We start from the raw sequence: 20,311 nt of genomic DNA, 5'->3' as shown, positions 1-20,311 counted from the left end.
ATCATTATGTTAGGTGATTTTGTCCAACTGTAGGCCAATGTAAGGGTTCTCAGCACTTTTATTTTTAAAAATTATTTTTTCTTATTGATTTTAGACAGAGAGGGAGGGAGAGGGAGAGGGAGGGAGAAACATTGATGAGAGAGAACATCAATTGGTCGCTTCCTGCATGCCCCCCCACTGGGGATTGGGCCCACAACCTGGGCATGTGCCCTGATAGGGAATCAAACCAGCAATCTTTTGATGCATGGGTCGACGCTCAACTACTGAGCAACACCACATGGCTATGCATGTTCTCAGCATTTCTAAAGTAGACTAGGCTAAGCTATGATGTTCTGTAAGTTAGGTTTATCAAATGCATTTTCAACGTAACGATATTTTCAACTTATGATAATTTTATTACAAGTTGAGGAACATCTTACTAATTTCTATAGGTTATCAGAAATAAAAACACAGAAGATTGTGCTGGAGACTTTTTAGATCCCAGTTTGAAAACACTCATTTAGATGTCTAATTGAATAGTATAAACCTTTAAGTTTTTTACTTTAATGCTATAAGTGAATTTATCTTTTTTAAAAGTTTATACTAAATGGCTTCTGTGATTATTCTTTGGGCCAAGAAATTTGGCTATAATTGTCCCATATGTATAAGTTTATGTAGGCCACTGTAAATTGTCTTAGGTGGTTATTAAATTGGAATTTCATTGCTACTGTCTTGTAATTTTATAATTTTTGCTCTCTGCTATTTGTTCACCATCCATTGGCTTTTCTCTCAAGCTTCTAGAGAGCAAGGACATGATACCTTGTATAAGAACATGGCTGAGGGGAATCGGGGAGGCTGATAGAAACCTCACCAGACATGCCATTGAATTTGTGGATAAAACATCATTATCCATAAAGGAGATGTGATAGAATTCAAATTTCAAATCATTATTGAGGCTGGAAAAACAATAGAGCCATTCTGAAACCTTTTTTTCAAAATTAGATAATTATATATCTGTCAAACTTTTGTTATAGGCAAATACAAATTTAGTATTTAGTGTGCAATTTAGGAGACTAGCTGAGAAATTAATCTTTAGTATTAAGACCTTGATTCTATCCTCTTCTATAATGGCCATATGTCTAACTGGGTAACTAATAGAAATTTCTTTAGTATTTTTCTTGAGTGTTAAGCTACTTCACTGAAGATGACCTTTTAGAACATATATTTCAATTTCTCAATATGTACACATTGTTTTGTACCACCGTGATGTTTTCCCTGGCCTCAATTAGATTTTATTTTTGTATCATGTAGAAAAATAGATGTGTTTTGTTTTTCTCCCTTAAGCCTCTTTGTGTCCCAAAGGAAATGAATATTATATAGATGTGTCACCTCTTTCACAGGTAAAGGCCTTTGGAGAAGTAGCCAGTTACTTGGGTTTCCTATAACAAAGGATGATTCTTCTAAGGGCTATTACCAATGTTGTTATTATTGAGGGCAGTCAAATTTATGACTCCTACGCCTGGCTGGTGTGGCTCAGTGGTTGAGCATCGACCTATGCACCAAGAGGTTGCCAGTTTGATTCCCTGTCAAGGCACATGCTCAGGTTGTGGGCCAAATCCCCAGAAGGGGGGCATGCAGGAGGTGGCCAATTGATGTTCTCTCTCATCAATGTTTCTATCTCTCTCTCCTTCTCCCTTTCTCTCTTTCTAAAACCAATAAAGAGAAAAAAAATTATGACTCCTAAATTGGAACTAGGAGACTAAGATTTATTTATTTATTTTTTATCCTCACTCGAGGACATTTTTTTTTCCATTTTCTGTTCAGATAGATTAGGAGGGAGGGAGGGAGGGAGGGAGGAAGGGAGAGAGAGAGAGAGAGAGAGAGAGAGAGAGAGAGAGAGAGAGAGAGAGAGAGAAACATCGACATGAATGGGACACATTGAGTGACTGCCACCTGCATGACCCAACCAGGGCTGGGGACAAACTGCAACCGAGGTATGTGCCCTTAGGGGGAACCGAACCCAGGACTCGGGTCCGCAGACCATTGTTCTAACCTCTGAGCCAAACCAGCCAAGGCACCCGAAGATATACTTCCATTTATCTTCAGATAGGGAGAGAGGAAGAAAGAGAGATGAACATCTAGGTGAGAGAGACACATTGATTGGTTGCCTCCTGCATGACCCCAACTGGGTATGTGCCCTTGGCCAGAATCAAACCGGGGACTCTTTGATCTGTGGACTGACACTCTAACTGCTGAGCCAAACCGGCCAGGGATACCCTTCTATTTCTATCAAAAGTATTTTTCATCTATGTTCGAGATGACATCAGAGGAGGATATAATTTTATGTAAATATTAGTGGACTCCCTAGCAGAAATAATATTTTTGAAAGTAGTACATGAATTCTGTATAAAATGTTCTTTTCATCTTTAAAGCTATAGGTAAAATTGGCCTGTTTTTTACTCAATAGACTTCTTGCAATTTTAAAGACCACCCCCCCACTATGAACCTTAGTGTTTTTATTTTTCTCAGATTATTTTATATAAAACAATCTTCATCTGGTAAGATGTAGCCAGGGGGAAATTTAGAGGTGTCTTTGTTTTTATTTGTTTGTTTGTTTTTCTTGTTTTGTATTATTTTTTTCTAGTTATATTGAGAAATAATTGATATACATCACTGTATAAATTTAAGGTGGTTTTCTTAATACTTGTTAATCACCATAGTCTACATCTTGAACAACATCAAAAAGGGTACCAATTTAATTTAATCATGTAGTTATGTAGTTCAAAAATAAGTATAGAATATCCTTTTTACATGGGTAGGTAGTCAGTTGTCATATATGGGTTTAAGGCATTGGTCACCTAACTTTCTTCTAAAATAACTTGTAGATTTCTTTAAACACATTTGTGTTCCCAAATTTGCTTACAAGTCCTACAGTTTCTTGGGATAAAATTGGTAAAGTTGCTTTGTACTTTGTAATTACTCTTCATTTTAAATGCTATATTTTTTAAAAATATATATCTTTTATTGATTTTTTTTTTTAGATAGGAAGGGAGAGGGGTAAAGAGACAGAAACATCGATTGGCTGCCTCCTGCATGCCCCATACTGGGGATCGAGCCCACAACCTGGGCATGTGCCCTTACTGGGAATTGAACCAGCAACCTCTCAGTGCATAGGACGATGTTCAATCCACTAAGCCACATGGGCTGGGCTTAAATGCTGCTACATTGTTTATGTAGACTAACTTTACACTATGATTAGGAAAATGAGAACTATATATCTATAACAAATAGTTCTCTCTAGTATGAAACTCTGGACTGTAGCTGTGACCTCTTTAAATATATATTCAGTGGAAGAAAACTCAATATTAAGAGACTGTCATAAATCATATTCTCAATTGCCATTACTCCTGCTCTTAACACTTAAGTCTATCAATAAAAAACTGATGGTAACTGGGTCTACTAATTTTTACTAGAACTTAACTATTTACATTAAACTGTCAAAAATGATAGTGCATTAGATTTAGAAACTACTGACCTATGATGATGGTGATGGGACATTTGGAGGATACTTTAGCAAAAAATAACACGTGAGAAGCCACTGTTAAGTACAAAGTCCTTGATGACCCCCTAGGTCTTACTGTGTAATTGGGAAGATAAGACCTAAGCACATGAAAGAACTGCTAAGCAAGAGTTATATAAATAAGTACTATGTCTCTTAATATATAAGGGTCAAACAGTAAAGTACAGAATTAGTGATGTAGGCTTTTTCCCCCTGGCCTGGAAAACTGTGTGGTCAGCTAATATTGAATTAAGTCCTTTGGCCTGCTCAGGCATAAAATTAACTGCTAGAAAAGCAGATACTAAAGAAAATTTAGAAGGTTCTCAGTGTAAGTTGTTAGATATTGACCATGTCCATCTGGTAAAATAAATATTTTTTTTCTACATCACTGTTTATAGTTTTATATTTATTACATAATTGTGTCTGGTAAAATAAATATTTTTTTTCTACATCACTGTTTATAGTTTTATATTTATCACATAATTGTTTCTTTTTGGAATTTATTACCATATGAAATCCAGGCATTTGGCTAAATACTGAGGATATGATGTTTAACAAAATCAGCCCAGCCAGCATGGCTCAATGGATTGAGCCTCCCATGGACTGAGAGGTCCCGATTCAATTCCCGGTCAAGGCCCATGCCCAGGTTGTGGGCTCCATCCCTGGTGGAGGAAGTGCAGGAAGCAGCCGATCAATGTTTGAATGTTTCTCTCTCACACTGATGTTTCATTCTCTCTCTCTCTCTCCCTTCCTTTCTCTTTAAAATATCAATTAAAAAAAAACATATTAAAAAAAACCAAAAACATACGTAGATTCTCGCCTCATTGAGCTTATAGTCTAGTGTTGAAAATAAACCTTTATCAAAGAATAATGCAAATAAAACAAATAATCCAATTTAAAATGGGAATTATATCTGAATAATATTTTTCCAAAGAAGACATATGGATAGCCATCAGATATATGAAAAGATGCTTAGCGTCATCAAAGGTGTAGGAAATGCATATCAAAAGCACAGCATGATATCACTTCACATCTGTTAGCATGATTAGAATTATTTTTTAAAAAACCACCCCCCATTCTCCTCCCCCCAGCGGTTAGAGAGAGCATCAGCCCGGGGTCCAAAGAGTCACGGGTTTGATTCCGGTCAAGGGCACGTACCTTGGTTGCAGGGAGGCAACCAGTCAATATGTCCCTCTCATGTCAACGTTTCTCTCTCTCTCTTTCTCTCTCCCTCCCTCCCACTCTATTTAAAGATAAAATGGAAAATTATCCTCAGGTGAGGATTAAAAAAAAAACACCAAATAACAAATGTTGGTGAGGATGTGGAGAAAAGGGAACCCTCATGCACTGCTGTGCAGCCACTATGGAAAACAGTATGGGGGTTCCTCAAAACATTAAATATAGAGCTACCATATGATTCAGTAATTCTACTTCTGGGTATTTGAAGAAAATGAAAACACTAATTCAAAAAGATTTATGCACTCCCATGTTCACTGCAGCATTATTTACAATAGCCAAGATATGGAAACAACCTAAATGTCTATTGATGGATGAATGTATAAAGAAATTGTGATATATATATATATGAATATTTTTCAACCTTAGAAAAGAATGAAATCTTATCATCTGAGACAACATGAATGGACCTGGAGGGCATTGTGCTAAGTGAAATAAGTCAGACAGAGAAAGACTAAATAAAAACAAACAAACAAACAAATAAAAAGCTCATAAATACAGAAAACAGATTGGTGGTTGCAAGAGGTGGGGAGTCGGGATGGTGGGAGAAGTGTGTGAACTGTTTTTTGTTTTAATTTAAATAAACTGAACAAAAATTTTTTTAAGAAAGAATAATGCAAATAAAAAGCAGAACAGTGGGTTGGAGGGATTGACTGCTTAAGGAGCACAGGGAAATTTTGTGATGATGGAAATGTACTATGTCTTGATGGTTACATGTGTGCATACATTTATCAGAATATACTGAACTGTACACCTAAAATGGATGCATTTTATTGAATGCAAACTCAAACTCAATGAAGTTAAAGAGAGTAACTCAAATATATGTAAAATAGCTGTGATAAGTTTCACGTAGGAGAGTTGTGTGGACTATGATTACATAATAGAAAGTATTCACACAGGCAGGGAAGAGATGATGATGAGTAGAAGTAAATAAAGTGAAGGTTGGGAATTGGTGTCAAGGGAACTGTGTAAAAGACAGGAATAAAAGCATGTGCCAAGGTCCTGAGGTTGGAAGGTTCATGGCAAATTGAGGAAGCTTGAAAAGGGTCATTGTGTGAAGTGCAGAAAATGAGGGAGTGGAAGGTATAAGATGGAGCTGGCAGGTGGGGCTAAACCTTGCAGGCCATTGTTAAAGACTGAGCTGTATCCTAAGCACAATGGAAAACAGTTGAAGTTATTTAATTGAGGAATGGGTTGGGTGTTGAGGGTGCAATGAAATTGGTTTTGGAAATTAATTACTGTGGCTATAGTGTTGAGAATGAATTAGAGGAGCAAGGTAGATTCAGGAAGACTTACTAAGATTATTGCAAGCGGCCAGGACCTGTAATTGTGTGGAAGAGATGTGGACAGAACTCAGAATGTATTTAGGAGGTAAAAATTACAGAACTTGGTGATGGATTGAATGTGAAATAAGGAAGGTGGTAAGGATTGCTGGGTTTATGTTAGGCATATTAGAGTGAATGGTAGTGGTTTTGATTTATTGATATAGGGAGCTCTGGCAGAAGACTAGACTTTTGAGGAGTAAATGCAGGAAGAAGGGAGTGCTTTTGATATTGAACATTCTGAAAAAAATTCACATAAAACAAACTGAATGTATTTTTGACACAGAGCAGCAAGCATTTATTAATCCGTTGTGCAGTTTGCTATATGCTAGTTGTAGGGAGTACCAGCAGAGCACAAAAATGTATTAGACACTTAAGAGTGTAACAGGTGTATATAAATAGGGAAAAACAGTAAGAGCAATAAAGGAGATTGTTCTCCAAATCAGTAAGTTAATCATTTATGCCTGTGATTTTCTGCATTTTGGATAGATAATATTCTGCCCTCTAAGAGGACCGTCCTCTAAGTCTGAACTTTTCTAATTTGAAGTTATGACATTTTGATTCCTGAAGCATCTTCACAAGCCACCTGCATTCCTTATGGAGCTATAGCACAACAGCAGGCCCACGATGTTTCCCAGTAGGCACCCGTGCTTTTGTTTATGATATAGCGCCTCCACCTCCGCTCACTTTCTCTCCTCTTCAGCACTTCCCCAGCTCGGGACGCGAAGCAAACAACTTTCCGGAAGTAAACAAAAGCAGTTTTGGAGAATAAAACTTGGCTCCACAGCTGACAAAATATTTGGGGATGGTAAGCTAGAAACCGATGGGGGTAAAGTACGTTTACGTGGGTCCTTAGTCGCCACTCTACAGAAATCGCCTGGCCGAAGTCTGGAAAGCCAAGCTGAGCTCTGTCGGGCGCTGACCCTGCCTTCCCGGGGGCCAGATGTGGCGTCTCGAGGCCCCCAGCTCGGTCCAGTCTGGGCGGGGCCGGGGAGCCGGCCCTTTGGGTGCCCTCCCGCTGGTTGCCGGCTCTCCCGCCTCCCCCCAAAATTGGCCTAACCAATCGTCAGCCTTTCACCTCCCTACAGCAGGTGACCCATGGCCAATCGCCAGGTGTCTCTTTGCCAGGAGCGGACAGACGCAGCCAATCGCTGCGGCCCCTAGGCCGGCCCGGCCGGGTAAGGGTGAGGGGGTGCCCCGGGGGACCCACTGAGCCCTGCTGGACTGCGCCGCAGCTGGGCGGTCTGCGGTCTGCGTGGGGGGAGAAAAAAGGGCGCTTGGCAGCGCCCCCGGGCTCCCTCCCTTGGAGGCACGGAGGGCGGGGCCTTGGCGAATGGCTTTCTTGCTGGCCAGTTGCGGAGTGAGTAGACCCCGAGGGTCTGGGAGAGGGGCCGGCCCCTACCCCTGAGTCCCCGGGGTCCCTGCTGTCTGCCCCGGGCTGTGGGTTCCAATGTCGCTTTCTCCCTGCCCACTTCCCGCTGCCCTCTAGAGTGAGTAGTACGACGGGGCCGTTCAGGCCCTGTCTCCTGGGGTGCTCTCCTCACTTCCTCGTCCGGGATGAGGCCGGCTTGAGTTGGAGGCTGAGGCTAGGGACCTCCTGTTTCACCAAGAGGTCATTCGCCAGTAAATTGATTGGAGAAGATCTCTTCTCTTTTTCGATTCATTTTTCTGGAACTTGGTTTTCCTTTCGAAAGCTGTCTCAACATACTATTTTAAACACAAAAGTTAAGCTTTCTTTTAATGTGAAAGTTTAATTTTGACTATTTGCCCGTTAATTGAATTTACAGTTGCAGACCAAATCTTTTCTGTTGTTTTATTTTTGGCATTGTGTTCGCCTTACCTGGCCCATTTTTTTGGTGTGTAATAATGATGGATGTTATTATTTGTGAGTATGTGTGTGTGTGGGGGAGGTGTTTTTATGCTTTGTTGGGTAGTTTGTGCAAAAATATTGAAAATGTTGGAATAGTTGTCTGGAACTAATAAAAACTGAAGGGAAAATTTTAGGTTCTCGGCACACGTTGTTATGGAAAGTTGAGTATGATGAATAGACTATGAAGCATGTTTGAATCATGTTATTTTTTGCAACATTCGTACTGGACTTATTTTTGTTATGAAAGAGATGTATTGAACTTTTTGCTAATTTGAAGTAACATGTGGTTTTGCTTGTTGATTAAACCATTTACTTTTAGCTGTGTAGGAAATTAAAAACAAATCAGGTAATTCTCCCAATTTCAGTGGAGAAGCTGGAAGGGATCTTATAACAGTATTTGCAGTTTAGTTTGTAATGGACTTTAAATTGGTAATTCTCATCTCCTATCTGGGAATCATCATCTCTCAGTTCATTACCTGTGTTGAACTGAGTAGGTGATAAAGCCCTTTTAATGAATAGTGTTAACATCTCTGGTTTACTTTTACTTAAATTTTAAAAAAATTTCACTTTTTGTGCAGCCCAGCAAGACACAACTGAAATAAAAGATACCATAATACCTTTTCTAGCACAGGGAAAATATAAACCACTGAAAATCAGATTTTTGATCTGAGAAGCTGAAATGGAAGATGAGAGATAACAGAGAAGCTGGATCTGTTTCCAGACTGTCCTGAGTTTGGTTCTCACAGAGATGACATTATACTTTAAGTGCTCCTCAATAAATACTAGGCTTCAAAGGCTATGGTCACATCCATTTTGATATTTCTAAAGTTCTAGATGGTATGTGTTTTGTTTGTTTTTAATGTGAAAAGATTGTGTTTGGTGATAATCTACCCACATAGCCATCACCAGTTGATATGAAGATCAGCAGAGAATTTAGTTAAATGTAAATTTGGGCCCTGGCTGATTTTGCTCAGTGGTTAGAGCATCGGCCTGCGGTATAGAGAGACCCGGGTTCGGTTCCCACTAAGGGCACGTACCTCGGTTGCAGTTTGTCCCCAGCCCTGGTTGGTCGTGTGGGTGGCAGCCACTCGATGTGTCCCTTTCACGTCGTTGTTTCTCTCTCTCTCTCTCTCTGTCTCCTCCTCTCTCCCCCACTCCATCTGAACAACAACAACAACAAAAACATAAATTTGGTTCAGCAGGAAATAGCATTGTGATACTAACATATTCTGCTCTTGGGAAAATCAGACAGTTGCATGGTTTGCAATCTATTGCTTAAGAAAGAGTATAGCAGAATTTTATTCTAAAAAGCAAATTCTGTAATGTCCCCAGGGAGATGTCAAGTTCTATCAGTATCTAAACTTTATAGTGTAGAGTGATGTTTCTGAGGATTCTATAGAAGACAATTTTTATGATTAATGTACCTAGGCTAAAATAATATTTAGGAAGATTTTTCAGTAAAGGTTTAAACAAAGACTAACATTTTTGAAGGAATAGTTCTTAGGCTAAAAATATAACAAGGCAAGTATCTCTCCCTGAAAGTTCCACCTCACAGGCGATTTAAAGCTATTTTCTATCTCCTTTATTTTCCATGCCCCTCACTAGGTCCTTTAACTTACTTGCCTTAGTAATTTTTCTTGGATTTGGTCCCCCCCCCCCCCATGATAATGCTTTAATTCAGGCCCTCATCATCTCTCACGTAGACTTTTGCAAAACTTTTTCTTACCTAGACTCTTGCAAAACCTTCTGACTAGTCCCTCAGTCACTAAAGTCCCTCTCCCCATATTCTTTATCCAAAATGGAGTCCAACTGAGTCACTCCTGTGCTTAACAATCTGTTTTGGGTTTCCCTTGCCAAAGTCCAGCTGTGTGGCATGTCCTTCAAGGTCCTTTTCAACCTGGTTCTAATTTTTCTCTCAAGTCTGGACTCAACCGAGGTGCTCTGCCCAAGGCATCTTATTCTAGCCCTGTGAACTGTTGTTAACCATTTAGAACCTGCTATAGTTTTTCATAGCTCTTTGCCCTTTCACAGCCGTTCCTTCTGCTTAGAATTATAATTGCTCAGAATTCTGTCAAGGGGTAAATCTCCAGTTCTTTCTTTAACACACAGCTTGTGTGTTACTTTTTCTTTGTTTTCCTTCAGGCAGAGCCTGTTAGAATTACTCTTGACATTTGTGTGCTACAGCAGCATCTGTTCATATCTCTGTGTTACAACCTTCACTAGGTTGCACTGCACATTTTTTGTTCGTATACCTGATTCTTGTATTAGACTCCAATCTCCTAGAGATCAGAGGTCCCTACTCCTCTTTGTATCCCCGTGGCCTTTGTCCTTAGTCCACTGATTGGCACATAGTAGCTGTTCAATGCCTTTTAAATGATCAAAATATGTAACTTTATTTCCTAAGTGTGCAAACCTTTGGCTCAGTTGTACTGGAATTAGGTTTATTCCTGTGAGTTAGAAATGTTTTCTAAATTACCAGGCTCCCTGGTTGCTACCACACCTGAGAGACAAGATTGGGGAAAATGTTCAGAAACTCTTATAAATGGTGAGCAGATTCCCAGCCAAGCTGCCCACCCCCTCAGTTTATATGACCTCTAATATAGTTGAAAGAATGCTAACAGCAGTGCCAGCACAAATTGGTTCTGTGCTAGTATCATAGGAAAAAGAGCTTGCTGCTGGCTAAAGAAGTCAGGGAGACTGCTTGAAAGGGGTGAAATTTGAGCTCATTCCAGAAGATTAGGTAATGATATTTGCTGTTATCTGTATTGTCCTTAAAGATGTCCTTTGAAGGTGGTGATAGTACCTGGCACATGACAGATATTCAATGAATATTTGTATCATGAAGGAATAGTAGTGGTTGCTGTGGCAAGGGTGGGGTGAGGGGGGTTGGAAGGGTGGACTGAGACTGATACCCAGACTTATCCTTTCCACATTGGAGTTCATTTATTTCTGGAGACACGATTAAGAACTTTGCTTCTTTGCTCTGTTAACTTTATTTTTTCCAAAATGTGCGACTTGAACCAAAATAATTTTGCTTATTCAGTTGGGTTTTTTTTTTTTTTTTTTGCATTCTTTGCGTTCCAGAGTATATTTTAAAATCTGGTTGCATTGAGCCTTTCTCACTCAGTTTCAAGGTTACACTAAATGATAGAGTTTACTTGTGTTTTAACATTCTTTGTCATACCATGGCTGAAGTTGGAACCTGTAAATTCTTATTGTCTTTATTTAAATGAAATAAACTTTTTTTTAAAAATAAGTGGGCCCTGGCCAGTTTGGCTCAGCAGTTAGAGCGTCGGCCCGCAGACCAGAGAGTCCCGAGTTTGGTTTCCGCTAAGGGCACGTACCTCACTTACAGTTTGTCCCCGACTCTGGTTGGGGTCCTGTGGGTGATGGCCACTTGATGTGTCTCTCTCACATCAGTGTTTCTCTCTCTCTCTCTCTCTCTTCCTCCCTCTCTCCCTCCTGTTCTATCTGAAGATAAATGCAAAAATGTCCTTGGGTGAGGATAAAAAATAAGTAAATAAATAAAAATTTAAAAAGTAAGTGGACCCCAGGTTTTTCCAATATGGTGAGGTATTTACTCACCTGGTGAACACGGTTATTTACCTGGAGAATTGGCTTCACAAAATCCTGAAGGGATCTTGGATCTTTTAATCCATCCTCTACCTATTTTTATAGTGGAAGAAACAGATTCAGAGAAGCCAAGTGATTTGCCCAAGGTCACACAGTTAGAGAATAGGACTAGAGCCCCATGATTCATGCTCTTTTATTGTTTCTAGAGAGAACCAAGGTGCTACTCTCCATCCATGGCTTACTTTACTCCTCAAACTCCAGTAATTTTTCCAGGTTAGTCGCTAATTTTGGTTTTCTTTCAGATTCAGCATCTGGATCTGAAAAATAGCAACTTACACTTCTCCAAGAGAATTTAGTTCCTCATTTGGCATCCTGCTTTCCAGCTTCTCTTTGTGCTTATACTAGCCTTGAGTCTGGGAGTATGCCTTTTCTGGTTATTCTCCATTTTCCTGCAGATTCATTCTCCTCCTTTCTTTGCTCTCAGCTTCAGGAGACTGACCTTTACAGCCTGTCACCTGGTATCCTTTAGCCTCTGGCTTCTGGTCAGGGTTAGCTGATGGGAGGCAGCAACAGAAGATGGAAGAAAGAAACTTTGGTGGTAGTTAATATTCTTGCTCCTTTTCTGATTTGATGCTTTTATAGCAGTGGCTATTTCTTATAACTTGAGTAACTCCTCTGATTGATCCATTGTAACATTGTTTCCTTCCTTGTTCATTCAATTTGGGGCTGTGAAGGCTTCCCTGCCTTTCCTAATTTCTGGGTACTTCAGCATGGCTTGTTAGTTTCCTTAACCTTGCCCTCATCTCGCTAGTCATTTTCATTAAAAAGAAGGTCAGGCATCCCATCATGATTATGCTGTTTCCAGCGGGGTCCACTGCTGTAATTCTATCCCCCTCCCCGTCTCTGTTTAAATCCTGCATTCTAAAATATTACCTCTGTGAAACCTTGCTCATTTCCCCTAACTTTCTCCTTAGTACCTTTCTCATAACACTTATTTTACCATGCTTGAATCAGTTACTGGTGGACAGATGTTATCTCCTCTGATAGATTTGAAACTTCTTAGGGTAGGGTCTGTATCTATTTCATGTTGGCATCCCCAAATCATGCAGAAGGTACATAGTCATAAGAGATTCCCACTCAGTAAGTCATTGTAATGCTGAACTCTAAGCTCAGAGTAGTTAGTATGTGTAAAACAGTGCTAATGAGAAGATTTGGCATTAGAGAAGGAGTTCTCAGAGGGACAAGTTAGTTGTCATTGCTGAGTCTTGCTTCTTATACTGCCTCTATAGTGCAATGTCTTCCCTCCTATTCAATTTCTCATTTTTTTTCCTAAAACCTTTTTTTTTTAATCCTCGATTGAGGATTTTTTTTTTTTCCATTTATCTTCGTACAGAGTGAGTGAGAGAGAGAAACATCCATATGAGAGAGGCACATCAATTGGTTGCCTCCTGCCCGACCAGGGCCGGAACTGAACTGAAACCAAGGTACATGCCCTTGACCAGAATCAAACCCACGACTCTTTGGTCTACAGGCCAACACTCCAACCGCTGAGCCAAACCAGCCAGGGCTTTTTCTTAAAGACTTTTAATTAGCCTTAAAAAAATTCAACATCTATAATTATAAAATAAATCCTTTTTAATAACTAAATGAGTTATTTGTGATTTTTTTCATGAATAGTCTATGATCTGCAAGAACTTCTTGTACTTTGATTACTTTTTATGTTTAAATGCCAACTAGTAGGCACACTTCAGAATTTCTTATTTCATTCACTTATAACATTGTTTTTGAGAACTTGCTACAAGCCAAGTACACTAGTCTAGGGCGTATAGTAGAGAACAAAACAAAGTCCTGTGCTCATGGGCATATATTCTAGTCATATTTTAGACCATCCTGATAGATTTCTGACAACAATTAAAGTAAATCAGGGTAGCCTTGGCAGGGTTGGCTTAGCGATTAGAACATTGGCCGGACGACCAAAGGGGCTCAGGTTTGATTCCCAGTCCAGGGTACTGTGCCTGGGTTGCAGTTTCAATCCCTGGCCCTATTGGGGGTTGTGCAGGAGGTAACCAATAGATGTGTCTCTCTCACATCGATTTTTCTTTCTCTCTCTCTTCCTCCCCCATTCCCTTCCATTCTATCTAAAAATCAATGGAAAAATATCCTTGGGTGAGGATTAACAACAAAAAAGTCAGGGTAATTTTGTATTACACTTTTAAACAGTTTTAGCAATAACTGAACCTGTTTCCCTCTCTTTGATATTTACTGTCAACTAAAATCAGATATACAAAAACTGTTTTGATATATAATTTTTAAAGGATAAATGCCAAACCAATTATAGAATTTATTCTTTTTATTTCATGGTTATTGTTTTTGCTCTATTTTGTTTGGTGGTTTTGTGTGCGACTGTCTGTTGGTCTGACTAGTTGATCATTTAGCTCCCTTGAGTGTTAATTTTCTATATGATATTTTTCTATACAGAGAGGTCCAGTTTTGTTAAAGGAATATATGAGGTTTTATTTTTTATTTATTAATTTTTTTAATCCTCACCTGAGGACATTTTTTTATTTTTTGTTCAGATAGAGTAAGAGGGGGAGAGAGAGAGAGAAACATCGACGTGAAGGGGACACATCAAGTGGTTGCCACCCGCACAACCCAGTCAGGGCCAGGGACAAACTGCGACCGAGGTACGCACCCTTAGTGGGAACCGAACCTGGGTCTCTCTGGACCGCAAGCGGACGCTCTAACCGCTGAGCTGAACCGGCCAGGGTGAAGTTTTATTTTTGAAAACATAATCAAATTTTCAACAAGGATTATGCTATGAATGAGAATTCTGCAGTTATTTCAAAACTTGAACTACGAAACACTCAGTTTAAGGATTCATGTTTAATGTGAATTTCTTCTAGATATTCATAGAGCAAATTTTCAGGAAACTTACCCAAAACTTTTTTTATCCTCACCTGAGGACATTTTTCCATTTTTTTGTTCAGATAGAGCGGGAGGGAGAGAGAGGAAGAGAGAGAGAGAGAAACATCGATGTGAAAGGGACACATCGAGTGGCTGCCACCACACGACCAACCAGGGCCGGGGACAAACTGCAACCGAGATACGTGCCCTTAGCGGGAACCGAACCCGGGTCTCGCAATACCGCAGGCCGACGCTCCAACCGCTGCGCCAAACCAGCCAGGGCGAAAACTTTTGTTTTTGGTGGACCTCTATAAATACTGAGACTTTTTACTTTCCAAAATACTGTTAAGCTGAATGAGAGGCAGTAATCTGGGGTTGGAGAGAGGAAGAATGTATTTTTCCCATCTCACACTGGTAAGCCACTCAGAGTTTATTTAAATTATGAAATGATTTAACCTATGACTTTTACAAAAGATATTACTGGTAACCTAACCAACTAATGTGTGAAAAGAAAAGCTTTAACTGACTACCAATATCAATCACGTGGTCAAACAGTGCTTTGTTGGGAATGATGTAGGAGGTATTTTTGTTTTTTATGAATTTGCTTTCTTGAATGTTGAGTCATGATCATGTAATTAGTGGGAAGGATGTGGGGAAATTTTAGGGTTCTGTTTTACTGGCTATTTTTCTTCTCAGCATTTATTCTAGTATAGTGGTGATTGCTGGTTTTTAAGTGCTTTTTTGCTAGTTTGTGCTTTGTCTGTAAATGATATACATTTGTCATGCTACATTTTATTTTGCTTAGAATGGTGAATCTGAGCAGCTTTAGCATTGCCAAATTTACTTTCTTAAGATATTTTGGCATTTTGTAGTTAATATTAAAAGAATAATGCTGACAAATTTGCAAGCTAAAAGTTATAAAAAAATTTTTAAATATATTTATCTGTACAGTTTCTGAATATATTTTTACATAAAGGTTTAGAATTTGAATTAAAATAAATAAATTTATACTTATACAGTCATGTTGTCTTATTTTTTAATAAACAACTAAAAGAACCCCTGTCTCAAATGCCCCCTTTCCCTCAGTCCCACTCCCCAGGAATAATATATTTGTTTCATGTGTTTTATTTCAGTGTGTGTGTGTTAGTATGTGTGTCTCTGTGAATAAAATAGTTTTTTTTTTAAATGTAACTTCTCTGTTACTCATATCTCCACTTATCTAGCATAAGGTAAGCACTTAGTTAATGTTAATTGACTTGAATTCTTATGTCTGATTTCTGTTTGCTTTCTACATTCAGAGCCTATAAATTCATGTTTAATTTTAAGTAATTTGCTGCATTCTGAAACCTCTTAAGCAATTTATATGCCTTCCAGACATTTATATCTCTAAAATGCTAGTTACATCCTTTATAAACCATATAATTTTTTGGCCAAACTGGGGCACTTTTGAGAGTAAGGAGGTTGCTAGTAATTTTGCTGAGACAACAGGATATATGGTCATCCTATGTATAAACTTCAAGTTTTTATTTTATATAGTTTTGACAATAACTTTTTATATGACTTTATTAAATAAATTGGGAGAGGCTTTTGGGAAGGACAAGCTGTCATTGATTTAAATAGAAGGAAATGGGCCTTGGCTGGTTTGGCTCAGCATTGAGAGCATTGGCCCACAGACCAGAGAGTCCTGAGTTTGGTTGCTGCTAAGGTCAAGTACCTCTGTTGCAGTTTGTCCCCGGCCCCAACTCTCTCACATCGATGTTTCTCTCTCTCTCTTCCTCCCTCTCTATCTGAACATAAATGCAAAAATGTCCTCAGATGAGGCTAAGAAAAAAAATAGAGGGATATGGTACTAATTCCAGATTTTTTTTTTTTTTAAATCCTCACCTGAGGACATTTTTTGCATTCATCTTGATGGAGGAAGAGAGAGAAACATTGATGCGAGAGAGACACATCAAGTGGTTGCCACCCTCATGACCCCAACCACCCACATGACCCCAATCGGGGCAGGGGACAAACTGCAGCCAAGTTACGTGCCCTTAGTGGGAACCAAACCCGGGTCTCTCTGGTCTGCGGGCCCACGCTCTAACTGCTGAGCCAAACCGGCCAGGGCTTCCAGATTTTTTGTGTGTGTGCAGTTGAGTCACCAAATCATGTTATGGAATCAGTATTAGTGTTTTGTTCTGTAAGTCATAGGGTTGCAGAACAGTGTCAGTATTAGATGAAGAGATCATAAAGAGTAAGCAGTAGTGCTGAAAGTTTTGATTAAAGTTCATGAATTTTGGCACTGGAGTCTGTAACTGATTCCTGTTTGACAAAGCAGTTCTTTTTTGTCTCAATTATGTGATCAATTCAGATTTGTTTTGTGGTATTTTTAAAACAGAAACTTAATATTATGCATATAATGCATAAACAATTTTCTTTATAAATTTAAAGATAAAAATGATTCTCCTTATCAAAGAACTAACAGATTTTCAAAAATCGGATTATTATTATAGAAAAAGACTTTCATAATATTATTTGACTCTTTGTCACTAAGGTAGTAATTAAGTATAGTTTACCTTTTGTGATTCAAGGATAATACTTTTCTGAACATCTCATATGGAACTTTTTTACTGATTTGTTGTCCAAGACTTTTATCTGTTGCTCATACCTTTTTGATTACTGTTTTTCTTTTTTTTTAGGAATGTTAAATAAAATTAATACTTATTCCTTTTCTTGATTGTAGATCTCAATTAAAATTGTGTCTTTGTATATGATACTATTTAGATATTAGTTTATTTTGTTTTTATCCATCAAATATTCATTGAATTCTTCCTTCTATATGTCAGGTACCACTTTAAGGCCTGGGTTGCAGTGGTGAATCTTGGTTAAGATTTCAAATTATGAAGAGGAAGTAAAATACCTACTATTATGTTACTTTACACATATTTTTTCATTTCATCTTTCTAACAACCTTGAGTGGTTTATTATTATTCCCATCTTTAGTGGGAAAGTGGAGATGGAGAAAATAACTTGGCCAGATTATACAGGTAATTGGTTAGGAAGCTGAAGATTCAGGATTTAAAACTAGATCAGTCCTAACCTTAAAGCTTATGCTCATTTTCACTATATCAAGCTCTTTTGGACAATTTTTAGATTCCATTTTAATGCTCTTATGCTATTAATTCTTTTCAAATATCATTGTGATTTAATAGATAAGTGTAATGGATTTGAAATCCAGGGACTAGGTTGAAATTCCAATTAAAAAAAATAAAATCCAAGCTGGATGATTTTGGGTAAGCACTTAAAAAGAAATAGATTAATATCTCTCTACCTTACTATTTACCTTACTGTTTTGTGATAATGAAGTGAGAAAACTTGTAAAGCATATAGCAGAGAACCTAATACTTTGAAAAATATTTTAATATATATTATGCATCCAGAGTGAATCGGAACTAGGGAAAAAGACCTTAATTTTTAGGGCATTCTTGGATTACCTAGCAGTTGTTGGTAAGAAAGCTATAGCTACCACTTTTACTAAAAAGAACCTATTAATTTGGAGCCTTAGATTATCAGGACATTGATTTAAATGGAAAATATCTTCCTGAAGATACAATGGAGAAGTTTGATAATAGGCTCAATTGTATGGACATTTTTGAATTGATAATCTTAACTCCAAATTAATCAATAGTTGAGTATTCTTTAGGATTAAAAACAGGGAGAAATTTTTACCCTTAAAACTTCTCTGTACCTCTAAATCCTGTTCTTTCTTTAGCTGAAGTGTTTCCAAATTTTCAGTAATCCAAGGAAATTACAGATTAGTACACCCCCCCCCATAAAATCATGATCTTATTACAGTATTTTTGGTTTCTTTAATATACTTTTAAAAAATATATCATTAAGCCAACTTTTAAATCATTTGGTAAGAAAACAGAATGGTGTCTTTTCTCAAAAAACTTAATTTGCTAGAAAATTTCTAAGGAACAGAAAAGCCATTAAATTTGGCATTCTTTTTTTTTTTTTTTTTTTTCAACTTGCCATTTGCTGTTCATGTACCTACCTTTCCTCTGTATAATTACAGATTTTTCTCTTACTGTTCCTTTACTTAATTATTGATGTCAGACTCACAGCATGGTAACTTTCTATTCTCTTTTTTCCTTACCTTTATGGAAGATCAGTACCACACTTGCTTTTTTCCAGTCTTCTGGTATCTCTCCAGTTCTTGAATTTTCAAAAATAATTGTAAGTGATTCAATTGTAAGTATGCCCTATACTTCTTTCATTGGATGAAAGTGTATCTGTGATGCATGTCATCTCAAACTGCTAATTGTGAACGTAAACTTTCCAGATACTCTTATATTTTAATCAAAATTATATTTCTGCAAAATTTTCATTATTTTAATTATAGGATATGTGCTTTGCTAATTTTGAACAATCATCTACTTTTGTGTGAATTCATGCCATTTATTTTTCATTTGGAGACTTAACTTGTTTCTTGTGGGGGGTTTCTTTGTTAAATTTTAAGCTGTTACTTCATTTTACAATTCTACTGATAATATATTGTTATTCTGAGCTTTTCTATGAGACTTACATGGAGTAATGTCTCTATTTCTAATATATTTTCCTTTTGTATTTTTGCAATATATATCTACATATTTTTATTGTATAATAATTTTGTCCTGTTTAAGAGAAGGCACTGAATATAGGTAGGGTACTTAGTCCTTAGTTTTGCTGTGAAATAATATTTGATAGGAAAATAATTAATCATTTGTGAATTTCTTTTTACAGTGTTATTATTCAGCCATAGCCCCTCCTGTTGTACTATTCTTTTCAGTTCCTCAGATTACCCATAAGTTTCTTATTTCCTGATTCCGACCTCAGAAGACCTTAAACCACCTTTTATCACCGTTACCTCCACTGTTCATTACTCTTCCTCTTTCTTCAGGAATTACATTAGAAGTTCTTACTCTGTCTCAGAAATTCCTCCTGTACTGTTTTAGTTTTAATAAGAGAGTCTCCCCAAAGCAACTGCAATTCATGTGTACTTCAGACAGTTTTAAGGACATCCCTTGGGATACTCTTCTTTTTAATGGGAGTGATGTATTCAGTTATGTGTATGTATAAAGTATAAATAGTAGTTAATGTCCTAACACAAGTTATTAATAATAATTCATTTACTTTTGGTGACATTTGTTAGCTTTGAAGTGCCTTCTGAGAAAAGTGATGCTGTTTAACATAAGTACTTATATACAGTTTTGAGGCAGTATGATATTTTTCTACTAGTCTTGATATTATTTTTGAAATTCCTCTTAAATTGGGCCAGATGTGTCTGTCTCTGTATTTATTTTAAATTGGGTATATAGATCCTGATATAAAATCATGTGTTACTCTTCCTGACTTTATATATGCAATTGAGATTTTTTTATTAGCAAAGTACTCTTGAAAACTAGAGCCTGTTTTGGTTTAGTATATTTGTCACATAAGTAACATTTTTTCTTTACATAGATTTCTTATTTTATGGTTAATTTAGGTTTGATTCTATTGCGGTTCTTCTAATTTAACTTCTTTCATATCACAGACCATTTTGTCTTTAATTCTATATAATAGTTGTATTTAATTTAAACTCTAAATGAATTCAGACAGAAATCATCAAGTTAGAACTGTGGCTCATCAATATGATAAATTGGGGAGCAGCAACCTATTGGGTTCTGAGTGCCAGAAATGCTATAAAACCACTTCAGTTACTACTGAAGGACATAGACAAGTGAGAAGGAAAGAAAGATATGAAGAAGGGAGTAAAGAAGTAGAAAAAGGGAAGGAGAACGAGAACAGAAAGGCTAAATAGAGGTGGCCATGAAGGTGATGGGTACCACGGCAAAAGTCAGTGCC

At 37.6% G+C, this 20,311-nt stretch overlaps 1 protein-coding gene across 11 annotated transcripts in view; it reads left to right on the top strand.

The window, feature by feature from the left end:
• OSBPL9 (oxysterol binding protein like 9) overlaps nucleotides 1-20,311 on the top strand; it is a 172,351-nt gene that overhangs the window by 88,519 nt on the left and 63,521 nt on the right. For 4 of the 11 annotated variants that reach the window (XM_036256505.1, XM_036256507.1, XM_036256512.1 and 1 more), the window contains one exon: nucleotides 18,596-18,679. The exons of 4 other annotated variants lie outside the window; for them this stretch is intronic. In XM_036256505.1, the coding sequence (XP_036112398.1) occupies nucleotides 18,596-18,679 (84 nt within the window). Of the gene's footprint in view, nucleotides 1-7,283; nucleotides 7,457-18,595; nucleotides 18,680-20,311 lie in introns of those variants that run through there. 3 more of the 11 variants (XM_036256506.1, XM_036256513.1, XM_036256514.1) reach the window with 2 other exon arrangements.

Source organism: Molossus molossus, unplaced genomic scaffold, assembly GCF_014108415.1.
Source record: "Molossus molossus isolate mMolMol1 unplaced genomic scaffold, mMolMol1.p scaffold_m16_p_12, whole genome shotgun sequence".
In the NCBI taxonomy this organism is placed as follows: Eukaryota; Metazoa; Chordata; class Mammalia; order Chiroptera; family Molossidae; genus Molossus; species Molossus molossus.
This window is presented reverse-complemented; position numbering and strand designations above follow the sequence as displayed.